This window comes from Moschus berezovskii, chromosome 5 (assembly GCF_049115385.1).
Source record: "Moschus berezovskii isolate FMDL1 chromosome 5, NW_MosBer_1.0, whole genome shotgun sequence".
Lineage (NCBI taxonomy): Eukaryota > Metazoa > Chordata > Mammalia > Artiodactyla > Moschidae > Moschus > Moschus berezovskii.
In genome coordinates, this window is record NC_142464.1 from 76,755,227 (window position 1) to 76,780,047 (window position 24,821).

Below are 24,821 nucleotides of genomic sequence, written 5' to 3' on the forward strand. Positions count from 1 at the left end.
TGCAGGAACAAGCCACGGCGGACACCTCAGACAGACGCCGGAGTTCGCGTCCATTCTGAGGCTGCTCGCCTTCGGACTCCGCAGGGAGGTCTTGACGTCATTTCCTCGACCACTGCTTCCGGGTCGCGGTCATTTTGAGTCCGTATCTGGGTGACTTCTTGGCGGTCGGGTCGTTGACCGCTCCCCACCCCCAACCCCGCTGCGGTCCCGCGCGCTTCCCGCCTTCCCCTCCCCCCTCCACCACGCTCGACTCCCGGCCCGGCCTGCTGTCGTGGTCGACCGGGCTCGCCGCGCCACCGCCCGCCGCTGTCGTCGTCGGGAGGTGGGTGAAGTGACGCAGAAAGCCCCGTTCCGCCCCCCACCTACCCACTCACCATCGCTGTGCGGCCGGCCGCTCCCCTCGCCTTCCGCCATTTTTCCCGCCTGCGAGGGTGGGCCGATCGCTCTCTGGGCCTCGGGCTCCTGGGTGCCGGTGACCGGGGCTGGTGAGGGAGCGTGTCTGGGGGTGTGCATGGGAGAAATTGGTGGTGACGGATGTGTGTGGGTGTTGCAGGTGGGAGACGCAGTGCGTGGGGGATGGGGTGCAGGAATGGACGGTTGTTTTATTCTTTGGGAGCAAGAGATTAAAGTGATTTTGTCAAAAGGAGCTTTGTCAAACCTGACAGTCTCTTTCTAGGTAGGATGCTGTTGAGAGGAGAGGATTTCAGTTTTTTCTTTTACGGTTGTTTTAGGATATACGTAGTTTAGTCTGGAACCTCCATCCATCCATGCATTGATTTACTCTATTCTTTTTCCCTAGTCAAGAGGTTGGCATGAATTAATAGAAGGCCCTCAGTGACAACTTACTGAATAAGTGAATTATGAAAGGGTCCCAATTGCTGTCCTCATCGCGTGTGAAATTTCCCGTTTTCATTTAAATTGTCTTTAAGATGAGAATAAAGACGATCCTATGTGAACATTGTGTAAAATACGTAGCTGCCTAATCTGTTGATCTCTTAAATCCGGAGGCATGGGTTAAAAATAATAATAAAATGTATGTTCTTGAAATGCTATGCATTTTGTGTATCTCGTTTATTTTTCTAGGTGTCCATTTGGGGAGGGAGGAAAGAGGATACAATCGAATGTGATGTTAGCTTCCCACCACAGGGAGAACAAAATGACGTCCTTGTTATTTCCGTTTTTTTTTTTTTTTTAAAGTACTGCTTTGTAGAAGAGTTTGTATGTTTCCTGGTGATTATTTCATTTTTTAAAAATGTAAGCCCAGAAATGGCTTGGGATTTTCTTCTCTATTTTGGTGAATTATCTTAATCGTTGGGCATATGTTTCAGAGAGGATCTTAACACAGGATAATGTGAAATAAACCAGCCTCAGAAGGAAAAATAAGTCTTTTTTAAAAATCGATAACCTTTTGTATCTTGATATAGCCAGCTGGTAAATAATTGTAAAGCATCTATTCTTCTTCAATTACAGGACCTAATGAATCGTTCTAAAATCGTTAATAGGTTTGTGACTTTTTTAGGCAACTTTTCAAGTACTCTAGATGTAGTTGTGTTTCGTAAATATTTGTTGACTGGTTGCAGTGTAGACTAGTTATTTTACTACGTTATGTCTTGATTTACTTTGGCCAGTTGCAGTCATTTCTGATGCTTTTCATAAATGTTTTTGATGCAGGAAAGATGAATGGGAGGGCTGATTTTCGAGAGCCAAATGCAGAAGTTCCAAGACCAATTCCCCGTAACTATCAGTTAAATTATTTATAATTAAAAGAACTTTTTACGTAGAGAAATTTTCATTGCCTTGAATAACTGTAGCCACTGGGCTGACTTCATGGCTGTGTGACCTTTGCAGTTGTACATGGACCCATTAATGGTCTGCTCTTGGCACCCTTAAATTCTTAGTAATTTGAACAAAGGGTCCAAAATTTTAATTTTGCGCTAGACCCAGCCCATTTTGTAGCCAATCTTGACTACGTAGCTGGTAGAATATTGGCATTAACTTTGAAGTCAAAGTTTGTTAAAAGTTTACAATCCACTTATTCCATTACTTTATTTTTAAAAAATATATGTTTTGTTAATGTTTAGACTAAGGTAATTTTTTAGACTTAGTTTTTCTTCATGGATGTTTTAACGTTTTACTGATTTTCCTTGGTAAAAAGACATAGGGGCTGATTACATTCCAACGGAGGAAGAAAGAAGAGTCTTTGCAGAGTGCAATGATGAAAGCTTCTGGTTCAGATGTAAGTTAAATTTTCTAATCAACAAAATTTGATCTTTAATATCTGAAATTATGATGACTTCACATGGGCAGCTTTTTGACTTTGGTATGGTTATTGCTAAAAGAGGTTGGTTAAAGAAATAAAGTTGTATACATTTTATTTAAGCATTTAAAATTGAAATATAGTTGATGTATGATGTTAGTTTCAAGTGTACTCCATAGTCATTAGAGCTTTGTGTACGTCATGAAATGATCAGAATTGTATGCATTTTAAGTAATAATTTTTTTCAAGATTGTATTTTTGTTGACAGTGGTGATAGCATTTACTGAGTGTACATGGGTTATATAAAAATAACCCAATAAGGTTGATAATTATTACCCTCACTTTACAGATAAGAAATTGAGGTTTAGAGATGTTAAGGATACTATCTGGTGTTCTGCAGCTGGTGAGCGGTGGTGTCTGGATTTGAAGCCCTGTCTGTCTGAAATGTGTTCATGATTCTACCCTTTAAACTTTTAACCGCTATAGGGTAAAAATTGGTTAGTTTCTGTTTTATTGATGTGAAGTGTTATTACACTACAGCTCTTGATTTCTGACTAGAGATCTTATACATGAAGATTTTATTTTTTAAGTACAGAGAATGGTGAAAGCAACACAGAACATAATTTTCCTTTGAATAGAACCATGTTGTTTCTTCAAGAGGTCACTGCAGTCCTTTCAGATAAGGTAATTCTAGCAAAAAAAAAAAAAAAAAACAAGGTGGGATTTTAAAAAAGGAGGGGGTGATAAGTAATTAAAAAGGATATACATTTTTATCAGTCAGCCTGGTATCTGTGCATATAGTGTGTAAGGTACTGTGCTTGGAATATGTTTTATGAGAAAGTCTTTGTCTTACAGTTTTATGATGTACTTGAGACAAAGCTAACTCATGAGACACCTTGAGAAAGATTAAGTGCATAACAGCAATAGGATTAAAAAGATAAATTAGTTGAAATTGATTTAGCTATAAAAGGCTTTGGGCTTCCCTAGTAGCTCAGATGGTAAAGCATCTGACTGCAATGCAGGAGACCCAGGTTCGATCCCTGGGTCGGGAAGATCCCCTGGAGAAGGAAATGGCAACCCACTCCAGTATCCTTGCCTGGAAAATCCCATGGACAGAAGAGCCTGGCAGGCTATACAGTTCACGGGGTCACAAAGAGTCGGAGACGACTGAGTGACTAACACACAACACATAAAAGGCTTTATTAAACAAATGAGACTTAACAACGAATAGAACTTCAAGTAAATGAAGAATGGTGGGGGAGCATTTAAATGAACAAAATAGTGAACAAAGGCAGGTTCTCTAATAACGATCTCTTCTGGAGCCTTGAGTCTGAAGGGATTGGAGCAGAGGTCTTTTGTTGGGGGTGGAGAATGAACATAATACCAAGAAGTTAAAGGTTTGATTTATTCCCTATTATATGTTCTTGGGGACTTCCAAGGAAGTGCTAGTGATAAAGAACCTGCCTGCCAATGCAGGAGACGTAAAGAGACGCAGGTTCAATTTCCGGGTTGGGAAGATCCCCTGGAGGAGGACGTGGCAACCCACTCCAGTATTCTTGCCTGGAGAATCCCATGGACAGAGGAGCCTGGCGGGCTATAGTCCATAAGATTGCACAGAGTCAGACATGATTGAAGCAACTTAGCACATGCCTGTGAGTTCTTGGGCCAAGGGGATGATACGTTATTTTTTTAAAGGAGCATTAGTTAGTGTGCAGAATGAGTTAGAAGGATAGGAAGGTGTACAACTAGTTACATCTGCACAAACATACAGGTAATGTAACAATCTACATGCTGCTGCTAAGTCGCTTCAGTCATGTCCGACTCTGTGCGACCCCATAAATGGGAGCCCACTAGGCTTCTCTGTCCCTGCTGCTGCTGCTGCTAAGTCGCTTCAGTCATGTCCGACTCTGTGCGACCCCATAAACGGCAGCCCACTAGGCTCCTCTGTCCCTAGGGTTAGTTTAATGTGTATTATATGTTACAGCAGTTCTCAATCTCTGCAATTGCTGAGAAAGTGTATGAATTCATATTTGTTTCATGCATCTTTTATAGGTTTTGTGAATGATGTTTCATACATCTGTATTGGTTTTCGAATAAAACAGTATATGATTTATGTAAGAGAGAGCATAGACTCTGATATCTGACTGTCTGGATTCAAGTTACAGCTCCAGCATATATTAGCTGTGAGATTTTGGAGAAGTATGCCTCAGTTTCCTTCTGTTAAGTGGGGATAATAATAACCTATCTCATGGGATTGTTAAGGAGATTGATTCAATTTAACTTATAATGTGTTAAGCTGTTTTACTGAATGGCTGTCAGTGCTGTTGTGATGAATGAAAAGTTTCAATTGAAAATGATTATGAGTTTAGAGAAGTATTTTGCTAGTGTAAGAAAAGAGTTAAAGGAATTTTAGGGGTTCTTGTGTTGAATATGATTGAGATCATGGTTGTAATACAAAATAGCTTTTGGTCAGCAGTTTTACTGATTTGCCTAAAGAAGCATTTAGTAGACTCTGGAATGGGAGTCAAGTAGTGCAGTGGGAAAAGACCACTGACCTGGGAGTTAGAAGACTTGGGTTTTGATTTAAATTCTACCACAAACCATCTGGGTTGCTTTGAGCAAATGACTTGTTCTTTACTCTGACTAGAATGAAGACTAGGTAATCTCTGAAGTCTCTTTAATATTCCATTCTCTTTTTCTGTAACAGAATGTTTGAGTTGGAAAGATACCTTAGTTCTACTCGGTTACCCTTTATAGTATGAAAAGAAGTTAGGAGATTTATGGAAAGATACAGTGGTGAGTGGCAGAACTAGTACTAGAATCTCATTAACCAGACTGTTGCTCTTTACATTATGCCATCTTGGCCTAAGAAGAAAGCAAAATGGGGAAATTGTCCTTTGTAGAGATGGCCAACTAACTCATTGCCTTTTATCCTTAATGATTCTTCAGTGCTTCAAGTTGCAATTCTTGAACCAAGCTGAAGGAGAAAAGGGATTGCAAATTGTACTGATGCTGTAATTTTAAAGGAGTATCCTTTGAAAAACCTTAAATAATGTATGAAGGGATTCTAACCAACCAGCGTTAGATCATTTTTCCAGCAGAGGTAAAATCCATTAGTAAGTAATAGAGCAAGGATTTAAGCCTTAGAGTTTCTGCAGATTGTGTCTGATGGCAAAGCTAATGCCCTGTTCCAGCATTTATGGATTTTAATCATGAATATTTTAATAATTCAAATACTTAATGACTTTGGTTCTTAAATTGCCCATGTATATTCTAGACCATAGTTGAGCAAGCTATAGCCCAAGGGCCAAATCTGTTTTTGTATGGCTGTGAGCTAAGGGTGACTTTCACATTTTTGAATAGTTGAAAAAAAGCAAAAGAATTTTTCATTACACATGAAATTTACCTGGAATTCCTATTTTTACATCCATAAAGTTTTGTTACAACATAGGTGTGTTCATTTGTTTATATATTGTCTCAGTGCTTTTGCTTTAAAATTAGTAGTTGGGGCAAAGACTGGCGGACAATACCTAAAGTATTTACCACGTGACTCTTTACAGACCATTACCCAAGCCCTAGTCAGGAACTTCAGTCTTCAGTGCGGCAGCCATGTGTAGCTATTTCAATGTAAAATAGTTTACAGCTGAAGGGATACAAAGGAAAATCAGCAATTAAAGGAGTGGGTGAAATTCAGAGACAAAGCTTTTAAGAGTCCTCTCTAAGTAGTCACACACATGGAATGTACTAAATTTCTCCAGTTGCATGTTGTAGTAACACCTCAGAGACTTAGCACCCACAGTTTTTATTGGGATCTGATCACATAGTCTCCCTCAGCCTAGCAGGTAACAAAATTCCAGACTCCCCGAAGGAAAGGAGGTGTTTGGTATGAACAGTATTTGTGCAAGAAGTTTGGGCATAGTGAGCCACTTATCATCCAGGTAAAGTTTTATATCGGTTTACCTGTTAACCTCCCAGATATAAGGGAAGGACCAATCTTGAAAGCAGGCTTTTGTAAGGAAAGCAATCTCAGGGCTGCCGTGTTAAATCTTTCCTGCACACTGCCTAACTGGAAAAGAGATATAGACTTAACATCGAAATTCTTTTGGGCAGTTTGGGTATAGAAGACTGGCTTCATAAATTATGAGCTTTGAGGTTATGAGAGTTTTGGATTTTTCACTCGGCATTAGTATGCATATGTATGTCAGTCATATTTTCACTTAGTTTTATAGAATTCCCTGGTTTAAGAGAAAGCATTGGTGTTTAAAATATATACTTTCTAATTGTACCAATCACCATATGATTTTGGGCAAGTAGTGTATCTTGTGTATTGGTTCACTCTAATACAGAACTTAAAAACTTGGTATCTGATATCAGAATTCATTGGAATCTGGAATCTGCCATTGAAGTGGCTGTATGATCTTGAACAAATTACTTAGTGTCTCTAAGCTTCAGTTTCCTTATCTTTAAAAGGGTAATAGTGATATCTAGCATATAAAGATGTAAAAATTAAATGAGATAATGTGTTGAAAGCACTTAACATGGTACATGGAATTTTGCAGTTTGTAATATATGTCTTGCCTACCTCATCATTAATTTTTTCCCCCTTCAACTTCAGAGGTAACTTTTGGTCACTATTACTGTGTTTTAATTGATGATATCAGTGAATGGCTTTTTTAGAGCCTAAATCTTGGGTGGTTCTGAAATTATGTTGTTTAATAATCTGTTGTATTTTCTTAAATTTAAATTGCTTTTTTATTATGTTTCCCTGAGTGTGTATATATATATATAGCACAACTTTTAAAAGTGGAGAAATCTCTTTTGAAGATCTTAATTGCAATGTACTTCTAGCTGGTTTTACTGATATACATGTATTTATCCTAATGAACACAGACAAAATCTTTTCCTTTTATTGATGTTGACAAATTCTTTTTCCCCCTATAGCTGTACCTTTGGCTGCAACAAGTATGTTGATTACTCAAGGATTGATTAGTAAAGGTAAATATTTTAAACTTTGAATTTGTTTAGCACATTGGATATCATGTTTTTATGTTGTTTTTCTCATCATTAGATAAGGGACATATGATAATGTATCATATTAAAAATTACCATTAAAAATTTCTACATCAGAAGAGATATATCTCCATGAATCCAGATTCAAAAATCAAATTTGAGAATTTGATGTCCTCCTGCACTGTAGTCCATGGAATTCTCCAGGCCAGAATACTGGAGTGGGTAGTCTTTCTCTTCCCCAGGGGATCTTCCCAACCCAGGGATCAAACCCAGGTCTCCCGCATTGCAGGCGGATTCTTTACCAGCTGAGAACAAGAAATTAATTAAAAGCCAGTGGTGGTTTACAGGAAGGTAGAGAAATAAACCTGACTTAGGTAGACCATCCACATAACTCATCACCTAGGAGCTTGTTAGAAATGCATATTCATGGGCCCCATCCCAGGCCTACTGAATCAAGAATCTGAGTTAAGGCTCCACCTGAATCTTGTGTACTGGTTAAAAGACTGAATTCTCTACCTAGCTTCCTAAACCAGCTTTGTCTTATGATGGGGGAGTAGAGGTTCTTCATTGTCCAAATTCTGTTGGTTTAAATAGTGAAGTTGGCAGTCTCTCAATAACCAGAGCAAAAAGAAAATACATAGATATTCTGTTAGCTATTAGCAAAATAAATGAAAATTTTGAATTACATAGTAAAATATGCTACTTGGAAAGAATAGCTGCGTTTAAGTTAGGTATTAAATGTATCAGTCTCTACATCTTTAAATTTAGAGAAGGGGACAACAGAGAGTGAGATGGCTGGATGGCATCACCGACTCGATGGACATGAGTTTGAGTGAACTCCGGGAGTTGGTGATGGACAGGGAGGCCTGGTGTGCTGTGATTCATGGGGTCGCGGAGAGTCAGACACAACTGAGCGACTGAACTGAACTGAAGCAGTAGAAATATTCATCACATTTATTTTGTGAACTGTCTTCTTGGAATTAGAAGATGTTCCAGAAAAGGATAGTCAACAAGCTCCTTCTAAAATATAACTATGATAGGAACATATAGCCTTCTCATATTAGTAGTATGAAATACTTAGTAGTATTAACACAATTAGTTGAGAAAAGTAGTTTTGGAGGGAAATAGGAGTTTTTGAGGTAAAATTTGTTTTTATTTCAAGAATTTCCAAAGAACCTCACTAGACAGGAATTTTTAAAAAGCAAATGAATCAAGATACATATACTTGTCTTTCAGAGTTATTTTATAGACTAGGGTTGTTTCTATAACGTGAAACAGACATTTTAGTCTCATTAATTTTAAGGAAAAACTGAGCAGTGGATAAATTATAGTGTCTATTATACTACCCATTTTATTTATCTGAGTTCTGTCAGTCATTTAATGATTGGAGCTAGACGTGGAGTGGGGTGGGTTATAGAAAAGAAAAATTAATAACAGCTGGTGGTTCATGTAAGGAAAACAAAGTCAATACAAAGTCGTGAATACAACTTTGTGAATACAAAGTCGAAGCAAATAGAGAATATAATTAAACATTAAATAAGCTTCTAAGTTTTGTGGTAGAGACTCCAAGAGCTGTAGATTTTCAAAGAAAAAAGATCTTTGTAGGGCTACTGTAATGAAGGTTTTGAAGATGGGTGAAGTCGCTTAGTCGTGTCCAACTCTTTGCGACCCCGTAGACTGTAGCCCACCAGGCTCCTCGGTCCATGGGACTTTCCAGGCAAGAATACTGGAGTGGGTTGGCATTTCCTTCTCCACTGAAGACGGGTAGGATTTAGATTAAAGGAAATGGCAAGAGTATCTCAGGAAGGAGGTACCTGGGTATCAGAATGATAACCATGACAGTTGGGGGGGACAGTCAGGAGACCGACATGGCTAGAGTGGCAAAATCATGCAGGGAGGAATGAAAATGTATAGCTAAGGTAGAGCCAAGAGAAATGGTAATTTTGAAAAGATTACAAAGCAAAAATTTGGAACTTTGGGGCTTAGGTAGAGTAGGAGACTTTGGACAGCTTGAAGGTAAGCACAAGTGGTAAAGGTTGGGAGGATCAGATTCTACCTACTCACTTAGACCTTATGTTTTCAACAATAAAATGACACCATTGTTGAGATTTTGCCTGTTTGGGAATGCCTTGTAGCTAATCATACATATAACCAAACCACAGATAGAAATTCCCTTTTTGTAGTTGAACACACATCTTCATAGGATGGTTCTTACATAGTTACCACTGAGAATCTTAGGACCTAGTACAGAAATGACAGATTATATTTGCAGCCAAAATCATCTTGGACTTCTGGTTACCGTTTAGTGATTATTTGACTTGAAATTAATGGTGATTTATGCCTCTGATTTCATTTGCAGAAGTTATACCATGAGCAACAACCATCTTCAACATCTTTGTCTATAATTTTTCATAGTGATTGGGCTTGGAGCTTTTCAGTGGGATTTAGTAATCCATTTTTTTAAAAAGATGAATTGTTGAAAATGACTTATCTAATTTGTAGAATAACTTTTCTATTGAGCATGTCACGTCACCTTTATACCTTTGTCAGAGTTTTGTTGTTGGGACTTTAATACTTTGAGTAAAAAATACAGAAAAGAATATTGAGTGATATGTCACCCATATAATTATCTCCCAGAATTCAGGGCTTTTATTATTGTTGAAATTGTATTAGGGTCTTGTTTTTGGAGGGTGAGGTATTCTAATGAAAAAGTCGATCTCAAAAAAAAATATTGAGAGAGACTTTAGAAAAGGAATTTGAATCCAGCAAAGCATTTTGCATTTAATCAAAATGCCTAACATTTCGTGTATGATTTTATCCACATGTATGATTTTTATCCAGTTTGTCATACTCTGCATAGTCTTAGCTGCTCCTGCTCTATTCATTCTTTTAAATCAAAACATTTAAATGTGCTCAGATCATTTCTAACTTCAGAACATGAAAAAGAGAAAAATCTTTTTTATCCTTTTATAGCTGCTCCTAGTTGTCTTGAATTTGAAGCCAGGCTTCATGAATGAGCACTTCACTTTTTCTTTTGACCTACTGCAGTATATGTCATAGATTATGCATATAATCTGACATGTACTAAAACGTACCAGTACGACCTTTTTGTTGCTTGAATTTGATAGGTTTTCTTCATGACCATTACACAACTTTAACCAGTTCTTCTTAAAATGTTCTTGTCTCTTGGCTTCAATTATAGCACATTCTTCTGGTTTTTCTCCTATTGCAGGCAACTTCTCCATTTTTTTCGTGTTTTTTGAATGTCTGATATGCACTATATACTGTTCTGAGTATGTAGCATTGAAGACAGAAACCCACAACCTCTTGGTGCTTACATTCTTAGTGTGGGTTTTTTCCTTAATTGTGTTCCTAAGAGTTTTACTTTGCCTTTGAATTTTTAGTCCATGTACTATCCAGCAATGATGGGAAGTTTATTGACCATTTATTGCTCTAAATCCTCATAATTATATCGAGCCTAGGTAATCTGCTCCAGAACCACGTTCTACACACCTCCACATGAATGGCCCTTCTATAGGCTCCTCAAATTGAACTCAAGTTCAGTCCCAAACTGAATTCACTTCTCTATAAATTAATTCCTCCATTCCCTCCAAGTCTGAATGGCATCACTCTCTAGCCAGGATTCAGACATTTTTCACTTCTATTCCTTACCTGCTTTGTCCAACAAATATCCATTCTGTAGTCCAGCTCTTAAGTACTTCTGTAAGCTATCTACTTCATCTGCACTCCCATTGTAATTCATGTACCATTTGTTGGTAAGAATATTGCATTAGTCTCAGTAATTGTGTTTGTCTCCATTCTTGCTACTTTTCTTTAGAATACGGACCTTTTTTTTGGCAACTGATGGGGCATAATGCATGCAGTAGACACTATAAGAATAATTCATTTTATTGTGCTTCACAGATAATTTTGTTTTTTTACAAATTTTCAATTTGTGACAAGCTGCATAGAGCAAGTCTTATCAGTATCATTTTTCTGAAAGGAACTGTTCACTTCTGTGTCATATTTTGGTAATTCTCACAGTAATTCAAACTTTTTCATCATATTTGTCATGGTGATCTGTAATCAGTGCTCTTTGATGTTGGTGTTACAAAGATTATAGCTTGCTGAAGGCTCAGATGATGGTTAGCATTTTTAAGCATCAAGTATTTTTTTTTAATTAAGGTATGTACATTAGGCTACAGTCCATGGGATTGCAGAGAGTCAGACATGACAGCGATTTCACACACAATTTCACACACACACATTGTTTTTTAGACATAATACTATTGCACATTTAATAGACTACAACATAGTGTAAACATGAATTTTAATATGCAGTGAGAAACCAGTAAATTTGTGTGATTTGCTGAACTTGCAGTTATCTCTGTGTCCGTATTTGAGTGGATGAATAGCAACTATTACACTATATTCTGTTTGTCTTCATTTGCTCTGTAGACTAAAGCTCTGTGAGGTTAAAGAGAGTGTCTCTTTACTGATACATTCCTATTTCTTAGAATGTAGTGCCTGTGTATTATAAGTGGTCTATAGCTATTTGGTAACAGAATAAAGAATGTTTTTGTGTCAATGTAGATATTGTTACAGTCCTCCCTTTTTTCATCATCTCAGTTCATTTTATATAAAATTAAGTGGCAAAATTACATATACATGATACAATCTTTTGTGTACCTTCTTTCAACATTGTGATTCATCCAGTAGTATGCCAAAACTGGCTTGTACCAGCTCCAGAGCTAATTGTTAAAAATTTTAAGAACTTGGCAGACCAATTTTTAAAGTATTGGTAGATTGAAATTGGTCATAGGGCAAATATTTACACCACAGAAATCAACTAACATCACAAATCAGAGCCTTTTATTTGGAGAGCTTGTTTACCAGCATGTCAGTGGATTCATTCACATTGTTGCATGTAGTTGTAAGTTATATATACTCATTGCATATAGTTTTTTTGCTGTGTGAATATATCATAGCAGTCTGTCCATCCTTTTGTACATTGATGATTGTGTAGTTTCCAGTTTTGACATTACAAATGGTTCTGCCATGAACTCCCTCTTTGTAGACATTTTGCTTGGTCATAGATTATGTCCAGGTCCATAGATTATGTCTACAGTTTAGTAGATACTTTCTAAACTTTCCAAACTGTTTTAGACCAATTTACACTCCTGCTATCAGTTTACTAATATCTGTTTGTGTCATTATCACCAACACATGCTACTTTTGTGTCTTTTTAATTTTTGCCGTTGTTAGTGAACATGATAGCGATTGCATTGTAGTTTTAATTTGCATCTCCCTCATGGTTAATGAAGTTGATCTCGTGTGTGTTTCTCAGATCTCTTCTTATAGGAATGGCTTTCTGTGGTCTCTTCAGGATATTTATCTGGTATAAGGACGTGAAGAATCTCTTGTGCTTTTTTCTGTAAGCTTTATTTTATTTATTTTGTCACACTTCTTGGTTCACTGACCAGGGATTGAACTCAGGCCCTTAGCAGTGAAAGCCCAGAGCCTTAACCACTGGGATGCTAGGGAATTCTCTGTTTTGTCTTTCATACTTTTATATTCAAGTCATCTCAAATTACTTTGAACATTATATGAGGTAGGATCAAGGTACTGATTCGTGGTTGGCCCAGCACTATATTTTGAAGACTAGTCTTTGTTCATTGTAATGCAGTGTTGTTGTCTCTGTTATAAATCAAGTGACTCTTACACTGTTGGTGGGAATGCAAACTAGTTCAGCCACTATGGAGAACAGTGTGGAGATTCCTCAAAAAACTGGAAATAGAACTGCCATATGATCCAGCAGTCGCACTCCTGGGCATACATACCGAGGAAACCAGAATTGAAAGAGACACATGTACTCCAATGTTCATTGCAGTACTGTTTATAATAGCCAGGACATGGAAGCAACCTAGATGTCCATCTGCATCTATGAATGGATAAGAAAGCTTTGGTACATATACACAATGGAGTATTTTTCAGCCATCAAAAAGAATGCATTTGAATCAGTTTTAATGAGGTGGATGAAATTGGAGCCTATTATAGAGTGAAGTAAGCCAGAAAGAAAAACATCAATACAGTATACTAACGCATATATATGGAATTTAGAAAGATGGTAACCTTAACCCTGTATACGAGACTGCAAAAGAGACATAGGTATATAGAACAGTCTTTGGGACTCTGTGGGAGAGGGTGAAGGTGGGATGATTGGGGAGAATGGCATTATAGCATGTATATCATCATATGTGACCAGTCCTGGTTCGACGCATGATACAGGATGCTTGGGGCTGGTGCACGGGGATGACCTGCAGGGAGGATATGGGGAAGAGGGAGGTGGGAGGGGAGTTCAAGAAAGGGAACACATGTACACCTGGGGCAGATTCGTGTCAATGTATGGCAAAACCAACCAATATATTAATGTAATTTGCCTCCAATAAAATAAATTAAAAAAATCAAGTGACTGTATGTGTGGGTCTGTTTCTGGATTTTTCTGAATTTGATCAGTTTATGTGTTCTTGTACTTACTACACATTATCTTAATTAGTATAGCTTTATCATAGATCTTGATACCTGGTGATAGCTAGTTCTCCATTGTGGTGTTCTTCAGTATTGCCTTGGTTTTTCTTGACCCTTTATGTTCCCACATGAATATTAGAATAAGCTTTTCAGTTTGGGGAAAAAACTTTGCTTTTAATTGGGATTGCTTTGAATTTATAGATGTCTATGAGGAATTACTGTGTTTACAGTATTTAATCTTTGAATTCATGAACATGGTGTGTTTCTCCATTTACTTCACTTTCATTTCCCTCAGTAAATTTTGTAGTTTTCAGAATCTTTCTTATTTTTTACTAGATTTGTTTTTGGGTCTTTGATGGTTTTTGGTGCTGTAGTAGTATCCTTTTTAAATTATTGGGTTTTTTGTTTGTTTGTTCCTGACACATGGAGATGTATAGTTTCTGTGTATTTTTGTATATTGACCTTGTATCCAGTGATCTTGCTGAATTCATCCATTCTGTCTGACATTACAAAAGACCAGCAGAAGTATGTGACTAGCAGAATTATTTTCTTTGTATTTTTGACCATAATTTCTGTTCCATTCTTATACTCTTAGCATAAACTTCTTTCCTTGCATTAAAAAATACAAAACATCTTAATTATGTAAATGTAACAGTGTTGCTCAGAAATATTTACTGTTTTATCTATAGGAATCCTTTCAAGTCATCCCAAATATGGTTCTATTCCTAAACTTATATGTAAGTATGAACAATACTAATTCTCTTAGCATTTTTGCTTAAGTAAAATAAATAACTTTTACAAATGTTCTGTCTTACTAATAATAGTTATTTGGTTATTTGTTTTGGTAAATCATTGTGTTTAAGTTTTAAATGAACTACTTGGGCATTTAATTGTTAGCATTAAAAACCATGAGTTAGTTGAAAGAGGCATTTTTCCCTGTTTTTATAATGTCTAAAACCATTGGTTTTAAATTATTTTGTAAAAATATAATATTTGAAAATAAGTTATCTTGGTCTATGAGGAAAGAAAGTTCAGCTATTCTGATTAATCAGAGTATTTGAAAATTAAGTGTAATTTTTTAAAAACCCTAATTTGCAATTGGTAAATAAACATAACAACATTTTCTTTACATTTTATGATATGGTTAATAAAAAAATAGTAAATTTTTTTTCTCCCTAAAAGAGAGTGTCTGAAGCTTTTCATGAATCTTCCAGGGTAGTCTGTCTTCTGTATTGGAAAGATAAAACAGTAGCCATGCTTAGGTAGCACTTCATAATTTATCATTTTAAGGGATTTGTTTCACATAATTTTTAACTTATTTGATTTTGTGAAAGTGAATTATATCCACTGAATCTTTCTGTGAACTCTGAATGCAACTCAATGTCGTACTTTTACCAGTATTTCAGGAAATCTGTTTTTCCACACCAGAGACATATTTAGAACTACATTTTTTTTGAAGTGTTCTTTTAGAAAAGATTTTGGTCTGTGAAGAGGCACATTGAGTTACACTTTTTGTTTATTTTTACAAATAAGTTGCGTGCATCATGGGATACTTTGCTGGAAAGCTTTCTTATGTGAAAACTTGCCAGGAGAAGTTCAAGAATCTTGAGAATTCCCCTCTCGGAGAAGCTTTACGATCAGGACAGGCACGACGATCTTCACCAACTGGGTAGGCCATTCAGATCTTTATAAAGGCTTTCATTTTAGCTAAAAAAAAACCTGTAACTAGATACTGATGTAGTTGGGTGCATGAAACATTGCCTCACTGAAGGACCACTGGAAACTTGCCATTTTGCGGCAAGCTAAAGCTAATTTTATTTTTTAAAGTAAAACAAGGTTTGTTTACTTTTGTTTAAAATAAAGAGTTGCATCCTATTGGGAGTTCATGTCTGAGAATGAGATTTTAATTTGGCAAACTTGTTTGGTTACTATACTCTTTTTTAATTGCCAAATATTATCAGTCTCATCTCTTGACAGATTTCAGCTTTTTAATCCTTCTGTTGTTTAAAATTGTGTAAGTATAGATAAGTGAATCTGTCTGTCTTGAGAGGTAGATAAATAATAAGGTAATAAGTAGATTCAGTAGATAAATTGTCCTGTCACAAATGGCAAGCAACAGAAACCCCATGAGAACTACTGTTATTTATATTTGCTTCAGCAAAATGGTGTTTATACGGACTACTCCCTGTGGAAGTAAGTTCCCAGTTAATGTGAGAAATGAACATATTTTCTGATCTGAGGTGCCTTTTCTTTCCAAGAACTTTAAACACATTAAAAGGATCTCTGAAGCCTAATAATAGAAAATTGGATATATATTTTCTCTTCTCTATGTTAAAAGTGACAATTTTTTAGTTGTATAAGTGGATCAGAACATATTTTTGGTTTTGTGGCAGAAACAGACTTTATTTTACTGTTTTAAATATACTAAAATTATGATTCCTTTAGAAAATGATTTAAGTTTTTGTATCTTAACGCATAGACAGTAACCCATGTTTCTTTATACAATATGATTTTATTTTATAGGCACTATTCTCAGAGGTCAAAATATGATTCAAATGTGAGCAGTCAGTCATCTTTTGCAACATCCCCAGCAGCAGACAACTTAGAAAAAGAGATGCTTCCTCATTATGAGCCAATTCCATTCAGTGCTTCTTTGAATGAATCTACTCCAACTGGTATTACTGATCATATTGCCCAAGGTAGAAACTTCTCTTGAAATGAATTTCAGCTTTTATGGTCCAACGTATGTATAAACTTTATTTGATGACCTTTTTTGCTGGATATCACCTCTGTATTCCACTGTCAACCTAAACTCAGCATGTTTGTTTGCTCATCTGTTCATTTGAATCCATTCTTCATTCATTCAACACTTTTTGAGGTCCAGTAGGTATCAGGTACTCTGCTAGGTATGGAAATAAAGATGAATAAGAGCTGGCTGTTTGCCCTGTAAAACTCTCTCAGTCTGCTGGAAGATATAGAAAAATAAGAATAAATTATTAATATGCTCCATTAATTGAAAATACTAACCATGTTTAGTGAAATAGCAAAGACGAAATGATAAATGGTTCTTGAAAGAGTCTTTAAAAGATTTAATTTATTACTGTGGTCTTAAAGGCTCTCTTAGCTTCTTTGTAATGTGAGAAAAATTACCTGCTTTACAGAACTGTTGTCAAGTGAGAAAATGCATGTGAAAGTGCTTCGTGAGGTTTGTGTGAATATTAGCTTTGAAGATCACGTGATGTGAGTGAAACAACACCAACTTTGGATTAAGGCCTGCATATGAATCGTGATTGACATTTGCTAGCTATGTGTCTTTAGACAGGTAATTTGTGGTGCCTTCAGTCTCTTGATCTCTTGAATTGAGATGATAATACCTCTCTTAAAGAACTTTGGGAATGAAATGAACTAATAATGAGAGGTAATGCCTATCAGCAAATGTTAGCTAGCTTGCTTCCTTGCTTTCTTCAATCTAATTTGCCATGAAAGATGAATTGGAAACAAAGTGTAAGTTTGTAATTCCTTACCTAAAATCCAAAACTTGTTTAAAAGAACAGATTTTTAAATAATTAGTGTTAGAAATCTGACTTGAACTCAAACCGATTTCAGCTGGATAGAACTATATTGATAATCTTTATTTATCTTAATGTTTTTTCTAGATTTTTGTTTTAGGAATGTTGTGTTTGCTTATTCATCACTACTTCAATGGACATTAAGTAATAAGGGATATATACGGTAATGTTTTTTCTAAAATCTAAAACTCTGATTTTTAAGCATTTCTGACTCCCAAGGGTTTGGAGAAGGGATTGTGGACCTCATAGAGTATTTGAAAACACGTGCTTTGAAATAAACACAATAAGCCAGTGCCTGTGGGGAGCAAACAAGATTAAAGGGACATTCAGGCCTTCATTTCTTTTCAGACAAAAGAGATTTTATTCTCTATGTATAAATAGGTTAAAAGGAGGGAAGGTACACAGTGGAAAGAGAGGTGTTGGTTATAGATCAAGCAAGGTTCCAGATGGTGCAGAAAGGGTTCTAGGTTGGTCAGGATATAAAATATCCATTTGCTATATGTGGCTGTTTAAATTCATTAAAATTAAAGACAAATTGAAAATTCAGTTCCTCGGTTGCTTTGGTAGCGTTTCAGTTGCTCAGTAGCCATATGTGCTACTGGCTACTGTGTTGGACTGTGTAGAGACCCTTCTTATCATTATAGAAAATTGTATTGGACAGCACTGTCTTAGAGCAAGAGTCGGTGGTGGGGGTTGGGGGGAGAGTATTATCTTTGCAAAAGAGACAGGAGAAAGTGAAGTTAAAGAATTAAGATAACTGAAGAGATTCTTAAGTCTTATTTTTTGACTGCACTGTACAACATGTGGAATTTTAGTTCGCTGACCAGGGATCAAACCCACATGGTGTACTGGATCATCAGGAAAGTTCGAAAGTCTTCATTATCACCTTTTTCCCCCACTTAGTGGCTGGGCATGAGACACCTGATTAGTGAGAAAGGAAAAGAGGTCAGCAGCATAGGAGAGAATGGTTAAAGTCATTATTTTATCTCCAAAGTCAGCTGTCTCACAGTGTCTCCCATTTCTCCAGTCTCCCAAATTCAAATCTTTTCTACTTCTGTTCTAGCCATGCACCAAGTCTTCCCTTGCTATGTCTTGCATCCTTCCTTGCATTTGAATTAGAAAATTTCATTCCATGTTACATAATTTCTTTGCCAGTAAAAACAGAACGCCCTTTGGTATCTGCCCACAGACTACAGCAGGGACCAAACTTTCATGTATTTTAAGTCCTCCACTCAGCCATGCTCTGCTGTCTTACCCCCTACGCCCAAGTCAAGATTGCCACTTTAGTTCCCCACGTGAGCCCACAGTGGCCTCCTTTGCTTTCCTGCAGTCCTCCCTTACCAGGACATCCTCCCCTTTTCTTTAAGTCCTATTTGTCCTCTGCTTTCTCTTACCAGGAGTTGAAAGTTATTAATCTGTCAGAGTAGAAAGCATTCTTTCATAGTTGTTATGAGACTTATTGTAGTTTATTACAGTTAGATTTAAATCAGTGCTTTTTTACATTTTCCTGTTCCTTCCAGCTCTTTACTGTAAGTCTTGCTCCCTACACAATGCAAGATATTTTCATTTGGCTTTTACAAGTGAAAAAAATTATCCCTAATTTTCTGTCTGATTTCATGTTTTCATTATTCATTGCAGAATTTCAGAACAATGAAATGTTTTTCTTTTTGATAAGAAAATGTATTAGACCTGGAAGGAACTTTAGTAAAGATCATCTAGTTCAAACTTCCATTTTTCACAGTTGAGAAAACCAAGACTCAAAGAAGCTTAGTGATTTGCCCAAGGACATTCATTAAATGTTGTCAGAGTGGGAATGAGAATGTAGGGTTCCTAACTACTCATCTAGTATAAGCTGTTCCTTCAGAATTTAAAAAATATCATTTACGGTGAAAGGAAATGAATTCAATAACTTATTACTAATGAAATGTAAGGTACTTTTAAATGCAGTATACAGTTTTAATATTTTTCTTTAAGCAAGAAAAATTTGGTTTTTATCCATGGTATATAATATTAGAACTAATTAGAAATTCAAATCCTCTACTTTGTATCAGTGCAAGTATACTTTATGGTAAAAGATTGTAGTTGAATATATTCAATGAGTAGTTATGTGTTGCTTTGAAAAATGTGAGTATTCGCTGAGACCTTACTATTGACTTTCAAAATAGTACCATTTATAAAAACTGTTTTAAAACAATTATTTTAATTCATATGGTTATATTATTAAAATGATATACCTAATTTCTATGTCTGAAACCTCTGAAAAATATTTTGGGAGTGGTTTGTTAGATTTTGTAAGTTAAATAGTTCACTGAATGTTATGTTAGCATTAATTAATTTTTAAAAAATGTTATCTGGCTTTGCTTGCTGACTATATATTTTATAAACTATATTCAATATTTAGTCCTGTCACCTAACCGTTTCCTTATTTTTATGTCAGTATTTGAGTCTTTGATAAAATGTTTTCATACACTGACTTTCTTTGGGAGAGAGAGAGAATAAATGCTGGTTCCCCAGGTAAAAGTTGCTACTTTTTTCTGCCTCAGTATTGCATCTATTAGACCTGAATCAAAATGATGCTTCCTGTGGTTAAAGACTATGTTTTATACCTTTCAATAGCTATTTTCAAGTATTATTAAAATACAAGAAAATATATTTTTTTTAATTGCTGGAGTTGTTTGTATATATATAGACTGGATACAGTAACATTTAACTTTGGAAATATTACTAAATCTACACCATGTCTGCTAAGTCGCTTCAGTCATGTCCAATTCTGTGTGACCCCATAGATGGCAGCCCACCAGGCTCCCCCATCTCTGGGATTCTCCAGGCACGAATACTGGAGTGGGTTGCCATTTTCTTCTCCAATGCATGAAAGTGAAAAGTGAAAGTGAAGTCACTCAGTCGTGTCCGACTCTTAGCGACCCCATGGACTGTAGCCTAGCAGGCTCCTCCGTCCATGGGATTCTCCAGGCAAGAATACTGGAGTGGATTGCCATTTCCTTCTCCAACATCATGTCTAGTTTTATTCAATTGTTGCTTGTAGAATCTATTTCTCTTTAAGTATATAAACTGTATGAATAACCTCCCAGTTTAGAGCAACACTAGCATTTTAATGAGTGAATTGTGCTGGTATATATTATATCCATTCTTCTGGCCATGGGTAGTTTAAAAAAATATTTTTTAACTTTAGAAATAAAAACTTGAAAGTGTAAGAGGAAGTCGATTTTGGTTTTATAATTACCTTGGGGAAAATACAGAACCTTTGAAATGCTGGTAATAATCTGATCCTTCACTTTAATTTTTTGGTAGGTAAGGACCACTTGTAAACTTTAGTTGCTTTGGATTTATTCAGATCCTTTTATCACCGTTTATTAACTGTTTGTTGTTTTAGGACCTGATCCCAACATTGAAGAAAGTCCTAAAAGAAAAAATATTACATATGAGGAATTAAGGAATAAGAACAGAGAGTCATATGAAGTTACTTTAACACATAAGACTGACCCCTCAGTCAGGCCTATGCAGGAAAGAATGCCAAAAAAAGAAGGTATGATAGTCTAGTCTGAATCACTTTACTCTTTAGGATTGGAAACTGCAGCACTAGTTTAATTATACTAACGTGTGATTTAATGCCTCAAGCAATTAACCAAAATAACATTTTTTAAGATGGTAACTACTCAATAGTTATCAGTTCTTCCTTTTATAAAGTGTTCCAAAAGCCATTTTATGTTAGAAGATAATGAAGTCCAATAGTATAGCTTAAAACAGTAAAACTAAATTTTTTAATGTAGAAATTATACAAACGTTTGATTGTTTTCCCTTATGAGAAGCCACACCTTGGGAATTGATACCATTTTTTTATATGATGTATCTATTGCATAAAATCAGATTGGATTGATAATGGCACTTTTGGCAGAATCGCAGAATCCTGATTGAGTAATAAAATGATGGTCTTGTATATCTGTGAAATTGAAAGAGTTACATGCTTACGAACTAGCTTTTAGGGCATTTCCAAATAGGGAGTTTGACTTTTAACGGTACTTTGTGTGTAGTTGCTCAGTTGTGTCTGACTCTTTGTGACCCCAGGTACTGTAGCCCACCAGACTCCCAGGAAGAATACTGGAGTGGGTTGCCATTTCCTCCTCCAGTGATTCTTCCTGACCCAGGGACTGAACCCATATCTCTTACATTAGCAGGTGAATTCTTTACCACTGAGCTGCCAGGGACGCTCCTTAACAGTACTTCACTCTATAATTAATTATTACATACAGATTTTTAAAATGATTTAAGACTTTTTGGAGCAGCTGCACATAACCCAGAGTAAATTTTCTGACACCAAAGATTTGTCAGTAACAAGAGGGCATTTTGAATAGAACTTTGTTTCAGTATAAAATTTTGTAATATCTTTCTTGAGGAATTTTAGTGGATGTATCGTTGTTTCAAGGTTTTCTATTTACTACTTTAAAAATTGAAGGAGCAGAAAGGTCCTTTATACCTTCTTGAGAGTACGCCACAGAGAATGCAAAAATACATTAAAAATCCTTAGTATTTTTTATTATTATCATTCCTTTAGAGCTAGTTTTATTTCTAATCGGTAGTAATTGCTTCATTTAGAATTTTGTTTTATAGCAGTGATCCACCTCTGTCATATTGATGTTCTTTACAGCTTTAAAATAGATTTGTAATCAGCAATACTTGTTAATGTTTGTCATAAAAAATTTTAACATAAGCCCTGTGTATTTAGTAGTTATTACTCTGTAATATGTGAAGATTCACTGGTACTCTGATCTTCTAATTTGAGAATTTAGACTGTAAGCTCCATGAGGGCAGGCGCTTACATGAGTATTCTTCTCATTTTTGTAATCTGCTCTACTGTGTGTCTGCATAGCATAGTGTCATCGTTTGATATGTCAGAAGTGTGTTTTGGTTGGGCCTTCCAGTACTAAAAACTAAGAAGATGAGTGATATTTGCTGGATTTGGACATTTATGCTTCTGGCTGTGAACAGTTTTGAAGTTATGTTTCATGATACAGTGATGTGAACTGTTTTTCTTTGTAAAAAATGCTTTTTTTGTGTGTGCTTTATGTAATTTAAAGAAAAAAGTTATGAAACAGTTGGTGATTTCTGTTATAGAACCTAGACAGAACTTTAACAGTACAATGTAGATTCACTTGGTCAGAAAGTGTCATTTAAAAATTCTCAGCTTTTGTTTATGTGGATTATATTTGTTGTTACTTTAGCTAATTAGAAATGATGGCAGAAATTTTAAACAGCATATTTTCAGTTATCTATCAGCAGTGATGTCCCCACACATCATGTCACTCCATGAAAACTGCCTTCTGCACATTAGGGAAGAAGAGCAAGGGGGAAAAGCAAAACAGTGTCTTAGCAAAATAATGAAATAATTTTGACTTTAAAGACTTCACTGAAAAAGCCTTGGGGAAGGAAATTTATTCCCCTTATACTTTGATAACTGCTTCTTTACATTGTTATGAATCCTTGGGTCTTCTGAAGAGTTATAATTCACAGATGATGGCTGTGTAGAAGAGAGGCTAAAAAGTAAGAGTAGAGAAGATAGAAGAACATGTTTCAAAATATAATTTCACATAAAATGCAAAACTATTGGAAAGCATTTCCTCCTTGTACTAGTATTAATCTCCTGAGAGATTAAATTAATCAAATCTGAGATTTCTGTGAAAAACAGCATTCAAATGTTCATTATTGTTTTATTTTTCATTTACTGGTAACTATTGTACATCCTGTAATGTATACCATGCTTACTTTAGATGGTAAAGTTGTAAAGGTACCCAGGCTTTGGACCTGTGTTCACGTTTCAGTTCTACCTATTTTATTAGGCTTGTACCTTGGGCAAGTTACTAATCTGTTTTCCTTAGAATGGGGATTATATTTACTTTATCAGGTTGTTTTAGAGATCAAATACATATGTAAAGGTCTTGATACTGTATTTATGTCCAACCTCCAGTTCACAAAAGTCTAGCCAGACCCTTTTTATAATTATAATTTGACTCTTATGTGCATTTATTCAAATGAGAAACATAACTTAAGTCATAATAATAGCAAACGTAAAATAGTTCCTCTTGCTTATTACTATTTGGAATCATCAATTATTTGTGCTTTTTTCCTAGTCAAAGTAAACAAATATGGAGATACTTGGGATGAGTGAAAAATTGCATCATTGGACCTACTGAAGGAGTTTCAGTATCCAGCTTCATCTAGGTGGTCATGAACATGAACATCTGCATGCTTTGAGCTCAGCAGCAGTCTTCATAAACACATTTAAAACTAGAACCTGGGTTTCTGTGGTTTGGCTTATTGAGATGATGTTTTAAAAACTCAGACTTTAATATTGTGTGAATATAGCCATTTGGGGAACTCTTTGAATGATGGTATTATACCACGATTATACATAGTTTATGAAATTGTTTTAAGTTACAGGGCAAGGATACTCTGTTATAAAACTTTCAAGAGAATGTAATGCTCTACAATCACTGCATCTGGAAATAAATGATACCTGCATGTTAAATTGGGGTGGGGGGAGCAAGCATAATTTTAAGTGTTAAAACTTACATCAAAATTATTAGAATGCTTTTCTCCAGTGTTTGCTGTATTCTCTTAGTGTTTATGGTAAATAAAATATAAAGGAACATGTATCTTCATTGACTTTATGGTCTTATTGTTTCTAGTCTGCCTGTGTGCTAAATTGCTTCAGTCGTGTCCGACTCTGTAATCCTCTGGACTGTAGCCTGCCAGGCTCCTGTCCATGGGATTCTCCAGGCAAGAATACTGGAGTGGGTTGCCCTGTTCTTAAGTACAATCATAAGAAAGAGTTTTGTAGGGATAGGAAATAAAGTCATCCATCTGAATATTTAATTATAATACAAAAAATGTGACTCAAAGCAACATACAGTGAATAGCCCAATGCCCTAAAAAAGCAGTGTTTGAAAAATTTGTGAATTCCAGGGAAAAAAAATTTGGTATACTGTATTTTCTTATTATTGACCTAATATGTTTCTGGTTCAGGTGAATGAAAAGTGAAATTGTGGCCTCATCTAAATTATACTTAATTGTATTAACATTTCCACCAGAAACTGTTTCAGTTACTGCTGCAAATCATCCCCAAACTTTGTGGCCTAAAACAGCAGCAATTCAGTGTTTCAGTTTTTCTGTGTCAGAATTTAAGAAAGGATTTAGCTGAGTAATTGGCTCTGGGGCACTGAGGTTTGCAGTCAGGTAGCTGGATGGACGGAGAAGGCAATGGCAAGCCACTCCAGTACTCTTGCCTAGAAAATCCCATGGATGGAGGAGCCTGGTAGGCTGCAGTCCATGGAGTCGCTAAGGGTCAGACAAGACTGAGCGACTTCACTTTCACACATTGGAGAAGGAAATGGCAACCCACTCCAGTGTTCTTGCCTGGAGACTCCCAGGGACGGGGGAGCCTG

General features: G+C 36.1%; 1 protein-coding gene across 4 annotated transcripts; it reads left to right on the top strand.

Annotated features, from left to right (window-relative positions):
* OCIAD1 (OCIA domain containing 1) lies at window positions 1-24,042 on the top strand. Of its 4 annotated transcripts, none has more exons than XM_055434432.2 (9): window positions 1-138; window positions 1,672-1,734; window positions 2,156-2,236; window positions 7,199-7,252; window positions 14,485-14,532; window positions 15,329-15,464; window positions 16,319-16,494; window positions 20,756-20,908; window positions 23,508-24,042. In XM_055434432.2, the coding sequence occupies exons 2-9, from the start codon at window positions 1,677-1,679 to the stop codon at window positions 23,543-23,545; spliced, it is 744 nt and encodes a 247-aa protein (XP_055290407.1). In that variant the 5' UTR covers window positions 1-138; window positions 1,672-1,676; the 3' UTR covers window positions 23,546-24,042. The 4 variants fall into 4 exon arrangements, with proteins under 4 accessions (XP_055290407.1, XP_055290406.1, XP_088692455.1 ...); XM_055434431.2 differs by lacking the exon at window positions 1-138 and adding an exon at window positions 145-322; XM_055434434.2 differs by lacking the exon at window positions 1-138 and adding an exon at window positions 362-485.
* The last annotated feature ends 779 nt before the right edge of the window (window positions 24,043-24,821 follow it).

Bases quoted from the DNA above. Each gene is read 5' to 3' on its own strand.
- OCIAD1 (XM_055434432.2), top strand. From the start codon at position 1,677: ATGAATGGGAGGGCTGATTTTCGAGAGCCAAATGCAGAAGTTCCAAGA. The intron at 1,735-2,155 runs GTAACTATCAGT...CTTGGTAAAAAG, and splicing joins AGTTCCAAGACCAATTCCCC to ACATAGGGGCTGATTACATT. The intron at 20,909-23,507 runs GTATGATAGTCT...CTTTTTTCCTAG, and splicing joins AAGAATGCCAAAAAAAGAAG to TCAAAGTAAACAAATATGGA.